Source organism: Pygocentrus nattereri, chromosome 22 (genome assembly GCF_015220715.1).
Source record: "Pygocentrus nattereri isolate fPygNat1 chromosome 22, fPygNat1.pri, whole genome shotgun sequence".
NCBI lineage: Eukaryota > Metazoa > Chordata > Actinopteri > Characiformes > Serrasalmidae > Pygocentrus > Pygocentrus nattereri.
Window position 1 is genome coordinate 13,827,621 of NC_051232.1, and position 24,350 is coordinate 13,851,970.

The 24,350-nt window shown below is 36.7% G+C and overlaps 1 protein-coding gene across 2 annotated transcripts; it reads left to right on the forward strand.

Moving 5' to 3' along the window:
- The first annotated feature begins 373 nt into the window (after nt 1-373).
- Nucleotides 374-23,343, forward strand: tmem154 (transmembrane protein 154). Of its 2 annotated transcripts, none has more exons than XM_017713523.2 (10): nt 374-711; nt 2,440-2,508; nt 4,735-4,761; nt 6,341-6,400; nt 6,960-7,046; nt 10,730-10,900; nt 11,984-12,035; nt 16,893-16,969; nt 19,649-19,702; nt 22,337-23,343. In XM_017713523.2, the coding sequence occupies exons 1-9, from the start codon at nt 651-653 to the stop codon at nt 19,687-19,689; spliced, it is 645 nt and encodes a 214-aa protein (XP_017569012.1). In that variant the 5' UTR covers nt 374-650; the 3' UTR covers nt 19,690-19,702; nt 22,337-23,343. The 2 variants fall into 2 exon arrangements, with proteins under 2 accessions (XP_017569012.1, XP_017569011.1); XM_017713522.2 differs by having other exon boundaries at nt 377-711; nt 4,732-4,761.
- Nucleotides 23,344-24,350: the final 1,007 nt, after the last annotated feature.

The following is a 24,350-nucleotide window of genomic DNA, read 5'->3' on the forward strand; positions in this document are numbered from 1 at the left end:
CAGAAACATGTCTTATGATTTTGTTCCCTGCTAAGAACAGTAAGGGAACAAGAAAAACAGCAGTCCTGCTGAGTGACCACACGTCTGCTATATCTGTGATCTCCTGTACTGTGGCCTGTACTCTAACACTCACTCAGCAGCTTCTGTTTAATGCCTTTACCACTCCCCATTTACTCACTACCTCTCTCTCTCTCCCCTTTCTTTTCCCCTTCTCCCTCCCTCTCTCTCTTTCTCACTCTCTCCCTCCTTCTCTCTCCCTCTTTCGGTCTGTCTCTCTCCCTCTCTGCATACCTCGTCTGCTGGAATTTGTTTTCTCAGCTAACAGGGAAACAGCTCGACTTGTAGCAACAAGTTCACTACTGATTGCATCACATCCGTGAGAGAGAGAGTTTTTATTTCCTCGTATAGGTGAGTAAATGCTGAAAGAGAGAAAGAAGGCAGGTTGAGAGAGAGAGAGAAAGAAGGAAATAAGAGAGAGAAGTAATAGAGAGATGGGAGGGTTTTATTTCCTCTTGTAGGTAAGCACTGAGAGAGACAGAGAGTGAAGGAGTGAGAGAGGATGTAGTGAGTGGTTTAGAGGTGTATTCGGGTCGAAATGATTCTCTGCCCGCAGTAACGGCTGCCGCCGCTACCGGCAAGGATTTTGGGAAATGAGCCCTAAACTACTGCTGCTGATTCTGGCTTTGACGGCCAGCCTGATCGCCCCACAGGGTAGGAGTACCAAACCGTTTACCCTCTTTCACTCACTTCTGTCTTTCTTTCTCTCCTTTTTCACCCTCTGTCTGTTGATCCTTTATTCTTTCTGTTTTCTGTCTTTTTCTTTCTTTTTCTGTATGAGTATCCTCTCCTGTCTTTCTTCCTCTCTTCTCTGTCTCTCTCTCTCTCTCTCTCTCTCTGTCTCTTTCAGTCTTTCAGCATATACTCTTCACTCTGTCTTGGTTCTCTCTGTGCTATCAATCTCTTTCTCTACTTTTCTCTCTTTCTTTCTCTCTCTCTCTTTCTCTCTCTCTCTCTTTCTCTTTCTCTCTCTCTCTGTACTGTGTCTGTAAGAAGTGAAGTATCGCCGGATCAGAATGGACTGAAACTGGATCTTTTAAACACCTAATCTTTCTGCTCGTGTGTTCTTCTTTCAGCGTTGTTGTTGATGGTTCTCAGGCAAGACAACACATGCAGCTGAGTCACTGATGAGGCACATTTGAAAGCAGAACTTTAAGGACTCCATTCAAATGCACACAAGATTATATTTGAACAGTAACAGACAGTAATAGAGCGTTTGTAATGGTTATCTTGTCTGGCTAAGTCACTGTTGGCCTTCCTCACTATGCAAATCCATCCACCTCCTGCTCACTGTACAGAGACGATGCATCGTCATGCAAAGTTTCACTATTAATAATCATGTCTGTCACCTGATTATTTCTGTTTAAGGGGTGGAAGGAGAGTGGTTCAAGTTCTGGAGAATTATTGGTGAACCAGACGTTCCCCTCATAAAGATTAATTACATTAAATGATTATGAATACACTACCTGATGATATTGTTTCATGATATTTTTGTCCTAAAAACATATCATTTTAAATGCATTCATGGTGGAGAGGTACATGCGGGACATTGAGGCAAAATAGTCCCCAAAGAAAACGTATTTTTTCACATTTCTCATTGTTTTCCTATTATCAGCATTACATATAAAAGCTCAGACAAATGTACGTTTACTGGTGGTTTTGGATAGTACATTAAATGACTGTATTTGTGTTGTAGACATGCTGACCCCTGGTTTCTATCATCACCATTGTAAAGACATCTGAGTTTCTACAATGAACCATTTCACATTCCACATGAACCATTTCTAACCTGAACAGCAAATAGAAGCAGGCAGTGGGAATGAAATAATGCACATTTATATTGTAGGTGATTTTTTAATGTTGCAAACAAATACCAGAAGTATATTACATACTGAATAATTCATAGTAGTTACAGAAAAATCATAGCAGGTTTTGAATAATTGATAGTAGCTACTGACTAATTGACAGCAGATATTAATAAATAAGAGCTGCTACTAAATCTTTTGTAGTAGATTTTAAATAGCTCTTAGTAGTTATTTAGTAGTATTAGTAGTTAAATAATGGTGGATGCTGAATTATTTATGACATATAATATATGGTTCATAGTGTTAACTGAATAATTCATAATTCAACTGCTCAATAATAAACCTCCAGTTAAAGGAGTTAAATCGCACTCAGCACAGTCATTTTTCAACTTAGAAAAATGTCTTTTGAGTGGAGTGTGAGAAGTTGATGTTGGTGTTGGTTAAGAATCTGTCTCAGATAATATCTTTCTTGTGAGTTTAAACATGCCTCGACCCGACTGATCCACAGTCTAAGCTTCATCACCACAGTCCACTCATTACAAAACCAATCATAATCATCTCGTGCTTTTCTGTGCAGTTCACTGTGAGACGGGTGATGGTTCTGGAGATGCAGAAACAGAAACATATAACACTGAAGAAATTCCCGGTGAGTGATCTCTATTTAGCCATAGTGCAACAGTATAGACTATAAAATTCATCATAAAATTTTGGGGCAGCGTTGTCATTTTTTAGTTAAGCGGGGAAAAGCCGCCATTGTTTGGTCCTGCATACATTTTTCCAATGAATATCACTCCCTGCAGGCCCCGTAGTAGTAGTAGTTTCCTGTAACTCTATTCTCAACTGAACTAGGACACTGTTGTCTCTCTGTGTGTGAAATTTTGTGACTCTGTGTTGAGCTGTTTGTGAGCAATGAGGGTGAAAGGAGAGGTGAGAACCCCTGCTGTGAAAGCATTTCATGCCCTTGAACCAATAAAAACGGACAAAATAAAAAAGGCACAATAAATAACTGCCACAATAAAAAAACAGCATTGGAACACAATAAAAACACTCTTATAAATGTTCACGTGCTCGATCTGCTACAATGACGAAAAAACAGTTTAGCTTCCAGTTTTGTCAATTCAATTCAATTCAAAATCATTGTCGCATATTACATCAACAATGCTGGAGAAAATCTATAGTTCAGCTAAGGACCCTCCAAAACATGCAGAAATAGCATTTTATGCCTACTGTTACAAAGGAGTAAATAATAGAATAATAGTAATAAATAACAGCAACGGAATAATGTTACATGCAAGCTAACACTTTACCATATTGAATTGACATCATAAAACTAGCAGCTTCAACAAAATAAACCAGCAGCTTTGTCTACTGTGGTAGTTTAGAGGCTTTGGTAGTTTTAGGCTGCAATTTGAGTCACTGGTGTCGGTATATATCCTTGTTGAACTCTATAGTTATGTATATGTAGTTGTACACTTATTTTCACATCAGCTTCAATTATATGTGCAGGATTCCTAGATGTTTGTATGCAGTTTTAATAGCATTTTGACTACTAAATGAGCTCATATCTCAGAGGAACCAGTGACATTCAGAAAACAAAACATAGCAGGTTTGAAATACTTTTGTTCACCACAGGGTGATGCAGACCGGGAGTTCCTTCAGCATGGCAGAACACAATTCACTAAACAATGCAGCTTTATTACATAACTGTATTGTACACTTTTCAGACACTTAAAAATATGGCCCTTCGAGGGTTGTTTAGTAAAGGGAATGATTCTATGTAGAAACACGAGTTCTAGAAAAAAAGTCAGAGACCACCCTTCATTTATCTCATTTCCAATCAAAACAGCCATTACATATAAGTCATAAGCCTTGTATCTCAAAAATGGTAACTTTACAGGAGAAGGTAAAAACCTTCTTTACTTTTAAGGTAAGTCACTGGGACTCAATTTTTTTCCACGTCATTTTGGGACGTTTCTTTTGGTCTGTTCATCATGAAATTCACACACAAATACAAGAGTAACAGGCATTTACAAATTATGTCAAAAAAGTAAAAGATAACGAAAATGGAGATACGAGAATGGAGGTTTTGTTCTGACAGCAGCAACATACTTAATGCTCTTTACCTTTATTACAGCTTATGTTCTTTCCAGAAGACTTGCTTCTAGTTTTTCAAAGAAATCTGCAGGGATGTTTCCCCAAAGTTCAGTTTTAGAAGTTGGTTTAACATTTTCTGCTTCTCACAATCCGAGTAATTCCAAACACATTTAAGGATGTTGAGGTCTGGACTCTGGGGTGGTTGGTCCATTGTTCTGAGAACAGCAGCAACTTCTTTGTTTGATTTGTCAGTTTCCTTTTCTCAGTAAGAGCTTCTTGACAGCTACACATCCTTTCAGACTCAAAGTCTTCTCACAGTGGGAGGGTGGACAGAAACACCTGTGGATGTTCTCAGATCAGAATCAAAAGTGGAGTTTGATTTTCTCTCAAAGATGAAAGCCTTAAGTTGGTTTCTCTGGTAGGGACAGTTTTGGTGGTCAACAAGGTTTTGCGGGTGGTTGTTAGGAGTCCCATTTTCTCTGTAGCTTTTGATCATTTCTTTAACTGAACTATCTTATAACTAATCTCCTCAGAAATGTTTACTGAAAAATGAAGAATTTGTACTAAATTGATTAGAAATCAAATAAATAGTGGTCTCTGATTTTGCTCATATTTATAATTGCCCCATTGCTGCTTTATTTAACACTTAAACACTACAGTAAGGTGTTTATTTGAATGTTTCCAAAAGATGATGTAAATGTGAGTGTCAACAACCCATTTCTGTCAATGTGCTTTTTTCTACATATTCAAATTGTGATATCAACGAACTCTCCAGCAGGGACAGATGAAGAGACTGGACACACAGGTAAAAACAACACACGTGCTGTATATACTGAACTAAACATTTTTAATTAGAATATAATCCAGATGTTGAATGAGGAAATCTTGGATGAAGCCTGCTGCTGTTAGGGTGTTTGTGTATGTGCATGTGTGTACAGTGTGGGTGGGAATGCGTGTGTACCTGATTTTGACTTGTAAAGCAGCAGTGTGGACGTTTACTTCCAGACCCTCTTAAAGAAAACATGCAAACAAATTCCTTGAATATACATTTGTGAAAAAACAGCATAGAAACAGAATCCAGGCGTGTTGGAGGTTGTCAGCAGGCTGCAGATATCTCACAGATACAGTTTAGAAAGAAAATTTCCCAGATCAAATTTCTTTCTTGTGAATATGAACAACTCATAGCTGAGTTAAGTCAAAAAGCTTTATCAGACTTCAGGTTCCTGCTGTGTGTTTTTAAACCTTTCAGTCCAGCTCTCTTCCAGTTAACTGCCCATACCAATAATATTATTACAGTGAATCTCTTAACAGTATGATCCCTGTGAATAATACAAAGATACATTGTTAAAAAGGGTTTGTTGACCCTTTAATAGTAGGCAATAGGGTATTGACTGTATTTAATGCAGTTGAGTTAAATTACTTTTAAAACAAAGATTGTTTATAAGAGGCTCAGCACCCACTGTTGTCATGTCTATAGTCAAGCAACGCATGCACATCTATCTGGAGATTATTGCGATGTTTGGATAGAAGAGGGAGATAATTACAGTGGCTGAACTTTTAGGGTTTTAAAGACAATATCAGGCAGAGCCAGGGTTCAGAAATAGCTTACAACCCTTGCTTGTGTTTTGTGACATGCCCACAAACAGTTTGTGAAGGAGGCAATTTTAAATGCTTACAGCAGCTACTGCAGATATGTTAAATGCACAAACTACTGTCCCTGTTTGTTTGTGTATCCCAACAGATTTTTCGAGTTTAGAGAAAACATGAATACAGAATGTTTTACTTTATAATATATTAAATAAAACACGTAACATTATCATTAAATGTTAGAATGCCTGAAATATGATTGTTATTACATTGTATTCTTAACCCAGTTTTACATTGTAACTTTTAGAAGTAAATAATGACTAAAGACAACTGTATACACTGAGTATACACTGATCAGACATAACGTTATGGCCACCTCCTTGTTTCTGCGCTCATTGTCCTCATCAGCTCCACTTACTATATAGTAACCACTTTGTGGTTCTAAAATTACAGACTGTAGTCCATCTGTTTCTCTGATACTTTGTTAGCCCCCTTTTACCCTGATCTTCAGTGGCCAGGTCCCCTATGGACCCTCACAGAGCAGTAACGCTGAGATGATGGTGGTGTGTTAGTGTGTGTTATGCTGGTACAAGTGGATCAGACACAGCAGTTCTGCAGGTTTTTCACACTGTGTCCACAAGACTGAGAACAAGTGATGTTGAGACTGAGACAAGACCGAGATCAATTATTTACTCCTTGAATACTATAACACTAATTAAATCACAGTATAGTTGAACTGCAGCCATGCTACCATGTCTGACTGAGATTTGGATGTTGTGTGATTTTTTTTTCTACAGTTTCCACCCAGAGTGAAGTTACCAAACCTACTCGGTCATATACATGGGATGCCCAAATATGTGAGTGACTTCAACAAACATGACATTAGAGCCATATTAGATCACTTTCCAACAATCACAACTGTACTTACTCTTTATTTTATATTACCAGCTACTGTCACTATAGAAATAATGCATTATGTCTATATACTACATCATCTGTTTAATATTGATTTCACCAAATGCAGTCTATGAGTCAAGACATGTTTGGTGTATTTAGTTTTAGTAGCTAACAAGCAATGGAATTAATAGCAATTATCAACAAAAACAGCCTGTTTAATTCTAAGGGATAAAGAGAGGTTAGAAAATGGTCAGCTACAAATTAATTATGGCAATATTTAATACAAAAAAATCAGACCCTTTGAGTAATACTTAATAGAGTTGATAGACGTGACACTGTATTGACACACTGTAATCTATAAACATGGAAAAATGTACATTAGCATAGCTAAAAGCAGAGGCAGTTTTGTATTTACGTCCATGTCTTGGCTCATATTTTTCTTGCTGAACTGTTGCTTTAAACCTCAAGTTTGTAAGTGAGTGCGAATGCGGCTGACTGTGTTTAATTTCTCTGTTTCAGCTGTAACCACCGCTCAAACACCCAACTCCACGCAGAGTCAGAACAGAACACAAAGGGGAAGAAAAGTGAGCTTCACCACAGCCACAGGTGCTACAGTACAGACACTCCTCGACATATTTTGTCGTAGCTCTTTCTGCTTTTTAAAATGCCATTAAAAGGTCATCTATGTAAATTCAGTTCAATTAGACTTTTTAAACATTTCTACTGGACAAAGAGAGTTTGGAAAACAGTCAAGTCAAACTGAATTATAGCTGTTTTGTCATTTGTCGTCATTTTTCTCAAGAAAAAAGAATAAAATTTAAGCAAAAATTCGGGGTACTTTTAGAACAACTTTAAATGTCCCATATACCATATTTTTTATTTTATTTCCATGAAACCCACATGTAATATTTGTGTGGTTTTATGTTTCAAACCTTTTTATCTACTTATTACTTTTATCTACTTATTACTTACTTTATATAGACAATATGAGCAGGGATGTAAATGTTACTATTGTTGATATTTTCAAACCATATTTAACACGCTTATTATTTCAAAAAGGAAGGAATTTTCCGTTTTAAACAAATTGAAGCAATAATACAATGCATAATGAGATATCATCAAATAACAATTAAAATTTTTACATGATCCTTTCCCAACTTCTCTTTAATCCTTACAATAACACAAGCTTATTTTGATATTGTGCTTTTAAGACTGAAATATGTGAATGACCTCTGTTCTGACTGGCTAACCTGTTTTGTAAGTCATACAAAAAGCAGTCCAGGCTGAAACACTCCTTATAACATTGGTGAGAATGGGTGGAGCTAATCTGCAAAAAAGGGAATAGTCATTTATCATATTGATCATATGTGCCAATTTTAATGTGAAGCAGCATTTATGACAGAATGGGCCTATTGGAATCAGCCTTTATAAATGTAAATGCAGATCTATGTAATGACATTGCGCTACAGTGCAGTTACAAAAACTGTTCTTAGGATGTTTTGTCCTTTTGAACTTTACAGCTCTAGAGCAACACAGAAAAAAGGAGACCTGTTAGTTCTGCTTTTAGGTTTTCTGGTTTCTATGGCAATCTGGCAGAAAACATCACCCATACCATTAAGCATGTAACAAATTACGTCAAATTCTTCTCTCTGGAAAAGTAGTCACATGTGTGTAAGAACCAATTACCCAGATTTACAGCTTAATTTGCTAAAGCCTTGTAAACAGTGTCATAATTATGTTTTACCTGTTGAAGTTTTTTTATTTATTGAGTCACCACCAAAAAAAAAGTGAAAAAGTGAAAAAGTTTTTCCACTTCCTAAATATTAACATAACTGGCTTTGGAAATAGTCAACCTAACCCTCTGGTTGCATATGCTTAAATATGTATATTGTAGCTTGGTGTAGACCCAAAATTATAACCTGTGTCTGAATATTATTTGATTAGCTTGTTAGCCTGTTTGTTATCTGCTAAGCTATGTGCTTACTCTAACGAGGGTGTACTATTTTCCATGTATAGAGAATATAGAGGGTTAACCAGTTACAGAGAGGCTGTTAGGACCAACCAGAAGTCATTTTATTTTTAACCCCTACAATGATCAGGGCCCCTCAGCAGGCCCAAAGTTTTATTACACACTTCTACATGGAGATTCACTCAAAAGAGCCCCGGAATATTCTGTTCAAACTCCCGCTCCAAAAAAGCAATCCGATGCTGGAAGTGATCTCCATTTTCTGCCAGATACATGAAGGGGTACAAGGGTCTGCACCCAGAGGTTGCAGACTGAGGTTAAATGTCACAATGGCTGTCCAACGACTACCTCATTGCTCCAACGCGGGTGCATCCCAACTTGTTCGAAGCTTCATATACTGAGGAGCGCATTGCACGTTGTTTTGTTCAGATTGCTTCATCCTAGTGAGAGTTATTACAGAATATTCAGGGCCTCTTTTGAGCGAATCTCCCTATATAATCTAAGAATAGCAATAGATCACAGCATGGAGCTAATAGATTGAAGAATAGTCCACAGTGATAGAAAACAGAAGATGAAATAATAACAGCAACCATCTAATAATACTCTAACAACAACATAGCAACCATCGAAATTACCACAGCAACTATCTTCAAACACCCTCGAAACAATTAGAAATTGCTTAAGCCAAACCCTCACTTTGCACTTTCTTCAGGAAATGCACTTTTCTAAATTGGATTACCATTATGTATTTATTATGCTTTATTTTATTTAATTCTTCCTTGGAAGTTTCCACAAACTCTACTCTTCTATGGCAATTACTGCTACTGCTTGTAATTTTTATATACATAAAATATAGAGGCAATATGCATTTTAAAGTGGCTTAAGTGACTCAGTGTTGCTGTTCTTTAAAGTGACCTCGGGTTAAGGTGTTATTGTCCATAGCAGAGATGATATGATATAATAATAATATTGACAGAGTGACTGAGTGAAATGGTAGTTGGGGAAGGACCCACAGCTTCACAGCTTGTTCAGAAGCCTGACAGCCTGGGAGTAGAAACTGTCCATTAACCGGGTTGTTCTAGCCTGCATGCTGCGGAATCTCCTGCCTGATGGCAAGATGGTGAACAGGCCGTGTGCTGGGTGACGCTGTCTGACCAGGTCTTTTTAATCTTCCTGAGGCAGCTGGACTGGAAGACGTCCTGTAAGGCTGGTAGTTTGTTGACTATGATGGTTTCTGCCGTCTTCACCACTTTAAGGGCCTTGCGGTCACACGCAGTGCAGCTGTTGTACCGGACAGTGATGCAGCCCATGAGGATGCTCTCTATGGTGCATCTGTAGAAGTTGGTGGGGATCTGAGGAGGCAGACCAAACTTCCTAAGCCTTACAAGTTTTCTGTTCTTCTCTAAGTTCAGGGAATTTGCTGAAATTATTGTTTGTGCTATTGAATCTTAGGCCAAAGATACAACACGCATTAAGAGAGGTTATGATATTAGATATTAACATATGAAGTACAAACTCCAAAACGTTGTGTAATGATTTGTTGTGAAATGATTCTGACTAAATTACTTTCTAATATCAAATCGTTAAGCAAGAAAGTAAATTAAAAACAGATCTCAAGTTTGGGACATACTGATACTAAATACTAATTGAGTTCTCATTGGTGCAATCTGGGCAGTAAAATGGGTCACACTAAAAAGCTCAGAAAACTTGAGTGTGGCACTGTGCCAACTCTGCCAACAGTCAGTTTGTTTTCTTTCTGCCTTGCTAGATCTGAACCGGTGAACTGTATGTGCTATTATTGTGAAAGGGAAGTGTCTAGAAGCAACAACAGCTCACCTCCAAGCTTTAGACCATAGTGCATAAAAATCACTCGTTGCTCACTACAGAGTTACAAACCACCACTAGAAGCAACTTCAACACAAGAACTGTGCTTTGTGAAATGGGTTTCTGTGGCTGAACAGCTGCACGCAAACCTTAGATCACTATATGCAATGCCAAGCGTCAGCTGGAGAGGTGTAAAGCAAGCTGCTGCTGGACACTTAAGCAGTGGAACCATGTTCTCTGGAGTGATGAATTATGCTTCACTATCTAGCAGTTTGATAAATGAATATGGGTTAAGCAGATGCCAGGAGAACACTACCTACAAGAATATATAGTGCCAGCAGTAAAGTTTGGTGGAGGAGTGTTTGTATCTCACTCTTAGCTGGTTAGTATAATATAACCTACAATGATAGAAAGGGACTGTAAAAGAAAACATCTTCTTCACTTCTTTATGTTGAACATCGAAAAATTCTTTACATAAAGTGTAGTTTGTATTTAACAGTGTTGCTGACAGAGTCCACCACAGCAGCTGAGGAGAGCGACCCAACTGAGCAGCCGATGTCAGATTTCACTGTCATCATGGTGGCACTGGTGCTGGTGCTGGTGCTGATCGTCATGGCCATATTCATTGCTGCAGTCCTCATCAGCCGCAAGAAGAGAGAGATAACAAATGGTGGGAGTTTATTTACAACAGCTTTAAACAAATTGAAGCAATAATATAACACATACGGAGAGAAGAAAAACAAGAAAGTGTTAAATAGATTACCTAAGCATTAAAAACTGAGCGTCATTTTACGATAATCATGAATTAGACAGATAAAATCTGCACAGAGCCATATTTACCTCCCAGCAATATCCTCATCATTTAAAGAATCAGAGGTCCAGTCAAAAGCTCAGATGCACATTTTTCTTACATTTTGGAATAAGAGTGAATGCATCAAAACTATAGAAAAAGAGTTATATATGAAATATTACAGTGACTAAAAACAGTGTTAAATTAAAACTATGAAATAAAACATAAGTAATCTGAACTATCTTGTATGCAGCTGATGTGGAGAGAAAACCATTTATCAGTATATTCTACGTGTGATTTGTGGAATTGCAGAAAATGAACGTTTCAGTAGTGACAGTTCAGACTTTACGGCACATTTACTTCAAAACGGTACAATTTAACTGGGACAGGGATGCCGTCTCACTTCCTGCTCTAAAATGCAGTAGGGTGTAAAATAAGGATCGGCCCATGGACTAAAACTCTTTCAGTAGTGACATGAAAAAGTTTAGATTTTGAAATTAAACTCATGACAAATCTAAATCTCCTTCTTGCCCTCCTTCCCTTCTCTACCCTGCTATTACCCTTTGGCCTCCTTTAAGGCCTGACTATGTTTGTTCTATGTACTTCATTATTTGTAAGCCGCTTTGGATAAAAGCGTCTGCTAAATGTAATGTAATGTAATGTAAAAACTACACTTTTAAAGAAATCAAAAAGATCTTTAATTTTTTTTATGAAATGTTATTTTCACAAGTTGAAATGCCTCAGATTTGGATTAGGGACAGATGCCTCTAAATAAAGTATCATATATAAATAATAATTTTTTATATATTTAGCTTATTATGATCTCAGTCAAGGCTTATTCATAGACTGCAAGTAGATCATAACATAATCTTTGTAATGTCTAAGAACTGTTGGATGGCAGCTTGAACTAGTTTGATCTACATGTGATGTAATGCTGAGAGAGTCTTTCTGCTCTGTTTTCAGGTCTAAAAGAGGATCCGTATCTGGATGCTGAAGGAAGAGAGAAGGTGCCAATGTAAGTCTCACTGTAACAGCTGAAGCAATAGTTCAGCCAAAAATTCACCCAGTTTCCTTCATTTCACAGCTACACATGTGGTCAATCAGCCAAGACATATCTGGTGTCTGAACTTTGCTTTACATTTAGCACTCGAACTATGACGCTAATGTAACTAACAAGTAACAGACACCTATACTTGCATGCCTGAATCGTCACATGCTTGCCTCAAACTGCGTGGAGTTGTTCATTGATCTCTAACAGAGCTGATTATCTGGCTTCTGGCGCTGTATGACACACTGTTATCCATAAATATGGACAGACAAAATTCAGACTTTATGATAGCTGTTACTGTTTTTAGCTATGCTAACGTGCTTTAGTCCATGTTTATAGGCATCAGTGCATCATATAATGTCAGAAACCAAATGCATAGGCCTTGGCTGGTCAAATATAAGGGAAAATTAATTTATTTTAGCCCAGCTGGTCTTTAAGCCTTGATGCAGCTCTTATTACATTCTGTTAAATAACGTCAGACTTGTAGTTCATTAAAACAAGTGGAGAAATGATGTGGAAATTCCAGGCTGTAAACATTTGATCCATTTGTTTGTAAGCAGAAGATGAGATGTTTTATTATGATTTGAGTTTGATAAAAAGTTACCGTTGTTTTATAGAAAGAAAAACCCTTTACATTTTTGCTGTGTCATTTAATGTGTGAGGTCATGATTTGCAGGTTTTAGAACTGGAGCTACCTGTTTAATAGTAATAATAATAAGCATGCACATTTATAAAGCCAATTCCACAAGGTTAGGGCAGTAGATAAAATGTAAATAACTGTGATTAATACATCTACTTTGACCTGCATTTGAACAAAAACAGTACAAAGACAACATATTTAATATCAGCTTTAACACTTTTTACAAATATAGACAGGTTTCGGTGCAACGTCATCATGGAGATACGCGTGCAACTGGGGGTAAACTGCAACAACCACAGAGAAGATGGTTGGAAAATGTTTAATATAATAGGCAATCACAACCCTTTACCAAGCACCACAGAAAACTATGGATCGAGGCCGTAATAAGGGCAGAATAGGGTCCCGATTGTCCCAAAGGCAGCATAAGTCTGTGTAGTGCCCATATCATGTAGTATGGTTTTGACAAGGTCATTGGATTTCAACCTGTCCAAACTGTAGTTTTAATACTGACAGCATTTTCTGATATGGTGACAACGCTGAAGTCAACTTGTTAGAATTTTCCGATTCCACTTTAAAAAGTGCCTGAGTGGGCTGTGGCTTGAGGTTGCCGGTTTGATCCCCTGAGCCGACAGTATGTGACTGAAGTGCCCTTGAGCAAGTCACCTAACCCTCAACAGCTCACCGCAGGCTGCCCACTGCTCCGGGCAAGTGTGTTCATTGCCCCCTAGTGTGTGTGTACACTAGTGTGTGTGTGGCGTTTCACTGCACGGATGGGTTAAATGCAGAGGTGCAACTTCCCCATTGTGGGACTAATAAGGGTCACTTAATCTAATCTAATATCATCATAAGATTCAGGGAAGCCATTCTGCATTAAAAACTGGCATCACTAAGCATTAATTACTGATTTATTAAGAAACTTAGTTGTTAGTAATTGAGCACACTGTTAGCTGATAGTTTAGGTTGCCATTAGTTCACAGCTTATCTACTTATTCACTGTGTACTGTGGCTTATTACACTGCTTATGAACTGAAAAGAGTGTTTATTCATATAAATAAGTATCATGAGATCTAACAAGTACTTACATGTTAATGTCATTAATTATCTGTTACTTAATCTACTCATCTATCATTGCATTTTCCTCCACCTCTAGATTTTCAAGTGCCTCAGGCTGTCTTTACATTTTCACCACTAATTACTCCTTAATTCAAGTTACATAACCATTAATTACTGCTTTATTTGTCCCTCCAAGTAAAGTGATGATCTTTACTAATATACTAATTATTCTACAAACTCAGCCACCAAACATTTCACTGTGAATCATAGAAGAAGCGTATGTGGACTCACTGGTTAGGCCTAAAACACAGGCTGCTAATTCAAAGAGGTATGTAGACAGTTACCTTAAGCACTGAAATGAAATATGTACATATTGACAGTATCTGTCACATTATTCTCTTATTATCTTAAATTTTAAGGCGCTAAAAAGATTCTTTTTTGAGCGATTTCATGGAAAGGCAATGTTGGATCCTTAAACAGACTGTCATTGGATGAAATGTGCAAGTATGAAGGACTTAACAGAGTAAATGTTATTTGATAGCGTATGTAGAATTTCCTCTTTATTTGAGGGGACACAAAAACAAGTAGAAAGATTTAATTGCTCATTAGCATGTAATTATCACTGAAACACTCAGAAACGGTGATCAACTCTCTGAAATGGACTGACTCACAGTGGAAGCCTGTATTGTGATCTGGCGAGTCAACCTTGCAGACGGTTTATGGAAATAATTGTGTCAAAGATCAAAACCATTTTGGAACATGTTGCAGGCATCACATTTGAAATGAGTGTGTATTTACAAAAAATAGGAACATTCATTAGTAAAACATCAAATATTGCGTTTTTGTACTGTTCTCAGTTTAATACACGTCAAACAGAGTTTATTGCATTCTGTTTGTGTTTGCATTTCGCACACTGTCCCAACTCTTTTGGAATCAGGGTTGTAAGAGTTGAACAGCTCTGACAAACATTTAGCAGCGTTTCATCAGTGAACATGTTTTGAAATGTTAAAGAGCAGCAGGAAGTGTAACTTCCTACAGAGGAAGTGCTGTAAACTCATCAGACTTACCTAGAACAGGAAGTGCTCCAGCTATAGCCTCAACACACACATACTGACCACTTTGCATACATGTGGGAGTGACATGAAACATAAAGTTGAGCTCACATCCTTCCACAGCACTCTGACAGAATTCTAGATATATATACACTTTAACTCATAGTTATTATAAACCTTTGACCTCACCTGTAGAAAAAGGAATGTAACCTCCTTGGTCAGTTTATTGGAAACCTTTCCTTTTCTGGTGAACAGTTAGAAACTGTAACCCAGTGGTTTCTAACTTCCAAATGCTAGACGTAGAAGAAGGTTGTTTCTAATAAAGTGGCCAGTTTCTAATAATTTGGCCAATGAGAGGAAGTACAAGGTGGGTGTTTCTAATAAAGTGGCCAGTAAGTGGAAGTACAAAGTAGGTATTTCTAATAAAGTGGCCAGTGAGTGGAAGTACGCCATAGGTGTTTATAATAAAGTGGCCGGTGAGTGGAAGTAATCTAAAAATACATTCTTTACAGCTTTTTCAGTATGTTTTAAACTAAATTAACTTGTCTTTTTCTCACATTTAATTAATTAGTGTATTCAGTGAACACATTATAGAGTGTGAACTTTAATATGTATGTGAGGTATGTATTACAGAAAGAAGTGTACTCATAATAAAAAAAGTGTACTCATAATTACTCATGTAAAACACATTATCTCAGTCTAAGGGGATTTTCTTAGGTTAAATCAACTTCCTTTGGTTTCTAAATTGGAGATTTCACTGGAAACAAGTTTATGATGACAAATTATAAAAATATCTCCTGTGCATTGATGTTCCTTCTTTTCTACTTACAAACACAAATGTGGTACAGATTGAACATTTACAATTTGTCCCCCAGAGTTGTTGATGAGTGAACATATCCATATCCAATAAAATGGATCAGTGTGTGGTACTGAAACCTTTCCTTAGCTGCCACATTTCCTATCACAGTGTAAAAGAAGCTCCATGCTGCCTTTATTGTTGGATGCACTGCAATAGTTTCTGAGTGAGCTTGCACACACGCTCAGAATGCAATTCACATGGAAATGATTGTTACTGATCTGTTTTATCAGAATAATAATGAAAGGTCGCTGAATTGTGAAGTACGCTGTAAAGATGACAGAAATTTACAGGCCACAATTTCCCCTGTAATTTACAGTATTTACATTATTCATATTGTATTTTTACAATACTTTATTTGTAAATGCAGTTGATTACTGTTGTGCTAATGTACAGCTCTTATGTGCTTGAATGAGCACTCACAGGAGTCTGAGAACCTTCAGTGCTGATGCATTATGTAGAACAGCATTCTAATATTTCCAAATACTGTAGGACTGTTTAGCAATCTCACCATGAACTGATCATCAAATTACGAAAGTTCCTGCCTTCAAACCAGTCATTAAGTTAACAGAGTCAGTAGTTACCAAATTACTATTAATTACTACATTAGATGAACTAGTTCACTGAAACATGGTGGGAACAACATTTTTACAGCAGTCAGCTGTACAGTGCTTTGTTTCCAGTGTCAATTCAAGCAACTCTTACCATGTACAGTGAGAGACCACCCTTCATTTAATTTCCAGTCAAAACAGCCTTTAAGTACAAGTTGTTTGATAGATTTGTTAAATAATTTAACAGAAAATTCCATAGAAGCCTCAACGAAATATCATGTCAAAGTTTTTGTGAGTGTTCACCTATTACCTTTATTCCTGCTGACATTCTCTTCAGGATCTGATGAGGACAGTTTTGGTGGTTTCCCAGGTTTTGCAGGTAGTTGTTAGGAGTCCCATTTTTAATCAGTTTTAGAGTTTTAGTTTTTTTTACTTATTTTTGCTTCGACTTTCTTTTTTCTCATTTTCTTATGTTTAATCTCTTCACAAATATCTCCTGAAAAATGAATAATTTATACTGAATGGCAATTTGACTGGACATTAATTAAAGGAGGGGTGGTCTCTGACGTTTGCACACCACAGATATTCCTGTTCATGTGTTTGCTTGTTTAAAATGGTACACACACACACAAAATAACACTCTGTGTGTCCTGTCTGTGTGTGTGCTGTCAGGCCAATGTTTGAAGAAGATGTGCCCTCTGTAATGGAGCTGGAGATGGAGGACCTGGAGAAGTGGATGATTAAAGGAGGTGAGCTGTGACCTCTCTCTGACCCTATTACTCACTTCTCCCTGTCTGGAATTCTGCATGACTGACGTGACACTCCTCTTTGCTTCTTAATCACCTTATGACACTTGTGTCTGCTTACTCTGTGGAGAGCATGACTGTGTATGAGAGGGATTAGGCAGATTCAGCCTCTATTTTTATCTTTTATTGAATCACAGATGAGGAATCAAGCAAGCTTGCTCTATCTCAAAGCCATATGGGTTAGGGTTAGAGGGACAGGAAGCATTCCACAATAACAGAAAAAAATAGCATGGAGGCCAACCGTATTAATGTGAGTATGATAGATAATGAAACTTAACTAAACTTAACTTAACTAAACTTAACTAATGCTACAGATGTCAATAGGAAAGCCAGTAATGCAGAAGACAACAATATAGGAGCCAGGGGTATATTAGCCAAGAGTATTAAAATCCAATAATTTCATGTGGGAGACAACATTTTAAATGTCAAAATCATACAAAATTAACAAATTCAATAGTAATATAGAAACTATTTGAATAAATGTAAAAAAACAAAACATAAAAATCAATAGTATGGAAGTCAGTAGTGTAATACACAATGTTATGGAAGCTAATAGCATGAAAATTAATAGTATGAATGACCATAGTATGGAAGTTAATAGCAAGAAAGTGAGTAGTCCATAAGTCAATAGTAGGGAAACTAAAATCATGGAATAGTCAATAGTATAAAAGACAACAGTTTGGAAACTATTAGCATGAAAGTCAGTTTTATAAAAGATAATAGTATAGAAGCTAATATAATGGAAGCCAATATGATAGAAGACAAAATTATGGAAGCTAATAACATGACAGTCAATAGTATAGAAGACAATAGAAAAGAAGCTAATAACATGACAGTGAATAGTATAGAAGACAATAGAAAAGAGGTTAATAACATGACAGTCAATAGTATAGAAGACAATAGAAAAGAAGCTAATAACATGACAGTCAATAGTATAGAAGACAATAGAAAAGAAGCTAATAACATGACAGTCAATAGTACAGAAGACAATAGAAAAGAAGTTAATAACATGACAGTCAATAGTACAGAAGACAATAGAAAAGAAGTTAATAACATGACAGTCAATAGTACAGAAGACAATAGAAAAGAAGCTAATAACATGACAGTCAATAGTATAGAAGACAATAGAAAAGAAGCTAATAACATGACAGTCAATAGTACAGAAGACAATAGAAAAGAAGCTAATAACATGACAGTCAATAGTATAGAAGACAATAGAAAAGAAGCTAATAACATGACAGTCAATGGTATAGAAGACAATAGAAAAGAAGTTAATAACATGACAGTCAATAGTACAGAAGACAATAGAAAAGAAGCTAATAACATGACAGTCAATAGTATAGAAGACAATAGAAAAGAAGCTAATAACATGACAGTCAATAGTACAGAAGACAATAGAAAAGAAGCTAATAACATGACAGTCAATAGTATAGAAGACAATAGAAAAGAAGCTAATAACATGACAGTCAATAGTACAGAAGACATTAGAAAAGAAGCTAATAACATGACAGTCAATAGTACAGAAGACAATAGGAAAGAAGCTAATAACATGACAGTCAATAGTATAAAAGACAATAGAAAAGAACAGTAATATATATGCAAGCTAATATCATGACAGCATGACTGTAAATAGTATGGAAGACAATATTATGGAAGCTAGTATCATGTATCAAAAGTATAGAAGACAATATAATGGAAGCTAATATGATGACAGTCAATAGTACAGAAGACAATATTATGAAAGTTAATAACATGACAGTCAATAGTATAGAAGACAATATATTGGAAGCTAATATCATGACAGTCAATAGTATAGAAGACAACAGAAAGGAAGCTCATATACTGACAGTGAATGCTATATAATATAAAAGCATGGAAGCTAATAACATTACAGTCAACAGTACAGAAGACAAATAACATTAAAGTCAGTATTATAGAAAACAGTAGTAAGGAAGCAATAGCATGAAATTCTGTAGTATAGAAGACAATAATATGAAAGTTAACAGGAGTCAGTAGAATAGATACATTCATGCAGTGGTACAGTGGTACAGAACATTAAGGCATAGAAGCCAGTAATATAAAAGCCAGTAACTTAGCATAATAGAAGGATGAAACCAATGATATTCTATAATGTAGACGTTCATAGTATGAAAATCAGTAGTACTGACAGAGCTGACAGAGTGGCGGTCACTATACCTCTATGTACATAATAGTAAAGATCATGAAGGAAAAGTGCTGGTCAGTTTTTGTTAGCTCAAGCAGTTGTTTTCCAGTTCCAGTTGCAACTGGGTGCTTCTTGTTTCCTGCTGATGAACCAGAAAAACTTGACCATGAGTAATGATGAGTAATAATGGGAACTCACAAATTGTCCATGCTGTTACAAGTGATTCTATTCAGTACTGTGAATAAACGCATCTTACAGAGAGACCAGCAGATGGTACCATTGCGTCACAAATCATTAAAACTCAAAGGGTGCTCTTTTGTGAATGTCACTTTCATTAGTTAATGTTGACACTTGAACAAAAATTCACTCACTGTATGAAAATCATTACTCAACTTTAGCTACTTAATATTTAATTTTTGTTTAATATCCATTTTGCTTTCTGATTTTTTCGTCTGCAGATGGGGGCGTCAGCATGGACTCCAGACAAAAACAATTCTAATGAACACATTTCTGTGAGTATAATTGTACTATAGCTTCTTTTACATACATAGTGCTTAAATATCCATTAAAATATGCATCCTAAAAATAGAACCAAAAGCTACTAAGGACACTGTTTTTGAAAGTTATACTATTACACTTAAAATTATTTATATATCATTAAAAGCAATTCCATTTTTTCATAGACGGTAGCTGCATTCCTTTCAGCAAGGTCCGTTATATTCCCCACTCACTGAGCACAGGATGCAGGTTAAAGGATCAGTTGATTGAATCCCTTCAGAGTTCTGAGGTTGCGGTTGAGGTTCTGTAGTCAGCATCATCCCAGATCAGAAACTCTGAGCTGCCCACATTACCTTGTTTTTCTCTATGAGAAAACAGTGTCTTCAAAAATCTGCTCTACTGCTTCCTGTGAACTAAAACATTTCAGCCAATACATTTAGTCCTGTATGCATTTTTCAGAGGTCATTTAGAGGTCAAATAATGCTAAATGTTATATACATGCTGCAAGCAAGCTAATGCTTCTGCTAACTGAAATGACATCACATGGAAAAAGTCTACGGTTAAATTATTATATAACAACACCAGCTACTCAACCTGCAGCCTAAGCCTGACAAAGCCTCGAAAGAACCACACTGGACAGAGCTTGCTGGTTTGTTTGTGGAATTTGGTTGAGGCCAGTCTTATGATGTCAGTGCACAGCAGTGTTAGCTTGCATAAAGCAGTGTTTATATTTTGATCTTGTAATTCAGAAGATCCAGTGATATTTGTGGGAAATTAGGACAATTAGAAAATTTAGCAGTGATTTTTCTAAACTCACTTCATTTTTCCCATAGAGAAAACTAGCTTAGACCTGGAGTTACTAATATGGGCATGACCGCAACTAACAGTGGTTTTGCAATTTTTTGCTTTAGTGATAAACCTGCTATTCACTACCTGCTGTACAATTCCAATTTTAGTTTTAATAAATATGTTTAGAAAGTCTTTGTTTTATTTTTGTGCCTAAGAAGCTACTAAAGTAGCATCGGAGAATCGGAAAACCTAAACACTCAAGCAGAATGTTTTATGAAAGAGTTATGAAAATGCACGATTATACATCTCCTGTTGCCAAGTCACAACCCTTTCATTTGCATATTTTAGTGTATTGGATTATGACGATTATGACAGGTTCAAGCTTATTCATGACATAAAATCTAAGCTATGCACTGCATTTGTTACGTGTTCATATTCATAGCAAATTTGTCTTTGCGCCCATGATAGGAACTTTATGTCTAAGCTGGTTTTGGCAAAAATGGCTAATGTTCCAAAGGTGATATTTTGTCTGAATTACTAATAATAAGTTATTTAGTAATCAAAGCACAAGTGCTTCTACATACATGCTACAGGTAAACTAATGCATGATGTCACATAAAAGTCTACTATTATACTTTAACACTGCTATATACCAACACCAGTTATTCTGAACTTAGACGGCGTGTAAATTTATAAACTGGAGCAGCGCAATGTGTTAAAAATCAGGCTGACCAATCAGTGCTCTGTTGTCATGGCTGCAGTTCAAGCAAATGTGCATCCTGATGACAGAAAAACACAATGTATTATAAGGCACACAACACACTGACTACAAACAAAAAAAAAACATTCGGAAGCCCAAAGCTGAAAGACTGGGGAATTATGGAACCTAAGAGTTGATAGCTATTTATTGTGGATAGGTGTGTCCTAATCTGTTCATCCCCATAAAATAACAGTGGTCTAGTGTTTAAAAATGCATTGGATTTGATGTGAAGGTTCCACTGCATTAAAAATGGCTCCAGCCTGCAAAAAATCCCATACTTGTTAGTTGGCTTTTATGCTTTTAAAAAGCACGTTTCAGAGTGAGGAGGGTTTTGAATCCACCTTCATTTCCCTCACATACATTACACTGGTCTGTGGGTTACACTCACCATTCACAAGTCTCAGTACACGTAGCTCACTGCGTACAAGACGAGACAGGAATGTGTTCATGTGTCACGCCCTAATGTAATGTGTGTGATGTGATTTCCTGGAACACTTGTATAGTAGAATTGTGCCTTTGTTGTGCTTTTAGAGCAAAAGCTTCTCTCTGTCCATGAACTTTGGCATGTATTTCTGATGTTTGGAGTGGAGAAAGATTTTGTGCACTACACTATTGTAAAAGTTTGCAATCACACCATAGTAACAATTGTTTTGTGTATTTTTTAATGTACAACAATAACAAACACAATGTGAATTACAATTTGCCAGGAAGGTATTTTTAATGCTGTATTCAAAATTCGAAGAATGCTGTGAACAAGACATTTTTAAATGATAAATGACGCACTGTAACTAGAAAAGTGCATTTCTCATGTGGTTGCTACAGTTTTGCCAGATGGTTAATATAGAAAATAAGAAGGTTGCTGTAGTATGATTTCTTTGATTCAATTGCTTAAAACAAGTACAAATGTATACAAATAGATAGTTTAATAGTATAATATTCTTACAATAAGAAACATTGGACATATTGACTCGATTTTCATGTAAACTTTCGTGTAAACTTGCCTGATTGTCAGATTGACTGCATTTGAAGCAGGGAGGGAAAAGTAAGTAAACACCTTCCTCTCTCACTTTCTTATATTTGTTCCTCTCTCGCTCTGCAGGTAATCTCTGTGGACTAAGACATATCTGTGTTCTTCTGCTGTGCTGTCTACTGAGTACACTCTGACTGTTGCCTGCAACAAACCAAAGCCTGATTTTTATCCATGTTGTCGTAGAAGGTCTTCAGATAAAGAGCATTTTAAATTTTAACATGAATCCATAGTAGCTCTGTCATACGATTTCACGGCAAAAAAGTTTTATCTGGGCAAGAATGTCATCTTAAATCTAGTCGATGCATCTAATCTTTCTCATTATGAGAGTATTATAAAATAAACTATTTCTAGACATTTTACTTTTAAGTAACATTATTAACTGAAGTTATCTCACTATATCAACAGATGATTTCACTTGTTGAGATATATGTTTTAAGATTAAGTGACCCTCATAAATCCCACAGTGGGGGGATTTCATCTCCACATTTAACCCATCTGTGCAGTGAAACACCACATACACACTAATAAACATGCGCACACTAGGGGGCAGTGAGCAGTTGGGGGTTAGATGCCACACTTGGGCACCTCAGCCACATGCTGTCTGCTCAGGGGATTGAACCAGCAACCTTCCGGTCACAGGGCTGGTTCCCTAACCTCCAGCCCATGACTGCCCCCGTGATGGCAATCCAAAAAGCAGAACCTTTCTCTCACATTAAAGCAACAAAGCTTATTTTTTCTCTCTAGTAAGATAACTTCTCTTACAAAGCACTGAGCCTAAGATTATTTTGTTTACATTAAGATCAGTCTCACTTAAACATCTGACCCTGTTTTAGGTGGCATGAAACAAGTCCAGATCACCATGATAATTGTGTCACGATATCCAGTCATATTTTTAGGTCTGTTCCAGGTGGAGGGATGCAGGCAGGGCTTTGTGAGGCAAAAGAAAAATGATCTGCCAATATTGTATGATAAATTCACTTAACAAAAGTACTTAAAACATGTAGAAATAAGTTAAATAATATTCCTATAACCATCTCAAAATGAGAACAATTCGATATTTCAATTAGATTTAAGATGATTTCACTTGCTTAAACATCTTTTGTGCACCAAAACAGTCATAATTCATTTCTACATGACCATTTTCCAACCACTCTTGATCCCTAACAATTAAACAAGCTGTTTTTGTTACTGTGCCTTTACGATTGATATATGTAAATGAGCTGTGTGTATATGTGATTGGCTGCCCGGTAGGTGGTCCAGGATGAAACACTCCTTAACACTCCTTATAACTCAACATGAGTGGGCGGGACTAAACTGCTGTAGGTTAGGCAGATACATGTAAATGCCCTTTTTTCATGGCATCACAAAAACAATGAATTCAAAACTGTTTTTTGCAGCTTAGCTTCCCTATATGGACTGCATGGACTGGTGAGTGAATGTTTTGATACAGCGTTTACGTACTTCTTGAAAAAAAAGCATGGAAAATTCAGTTTCCCGGGAAAAGGGACCTCTAAGGCTATTGCAAAGGCTATAACTGGCCAGGTCAACTTAGCGACTGTTATCTAGCTAACGCCAAAATCTCAGCCTTGAGGCAATTCAGGACTCCATATGGACAGTTAGCATGTCACAGTCAGTAAAGATCTGGGCTCAATAGTCTTTTTTACATGAAATATCAGCATTGTAGCTTTGAGAATTAGAATTTGGTCACATCCACATTTCCTGATGTTTTGCATTTCTGTGGACTGCAGTTCAACAGCCCTTATTCATCAAAGTCGCGTTAAAAAAGTGCAGATTTGTGAGTGCACTGCTCCCCCTACTGACCAAACTCTGTAGGGTTAAAATTATGACTACTGGAAAGAAAAAAACATAAAATAAACGAAATGCGTCTGTGCTAGCTGTGATTTGTATGGTTCATTTTTTGGTGGTTTCAGAAGTATAAAACAAAATCACACGTTAATATGTCTTTAAATAGAATATGGTGTATTTGTTTATGTCAAAGTACATGTACAGTAAGTACATCCACTTTTGTATTGGATGGCCATGCACAGAAATGATTAGCGTTGGTATTATTGATGATATTGGT

Bases quoted from the DNA above. Each gene is read 5' to 3' on its own strand.
- tmem154 (XM_017713522.2), top strand. From the start codon at position 651: ATGAGCCCTAAACTACTGCTGCTGATTCTGGCTTTGACGGCCAGCCTG. The intron at 712-2,439 runs GTAGGAGTACCA...TTTTCTGTGCAG, and splicing joins CAGCCTGATCGCCCCACAGG to TTCACTGTGAGACGGGTGAT. The intron at 16,970-19,648 runs GTGAGCTGTGAC...TTTCGTCTGCAG, and splicing joins GAAGTGGATGATTAAAGGAG to ATGGGGGCGTCAGCATGGAC.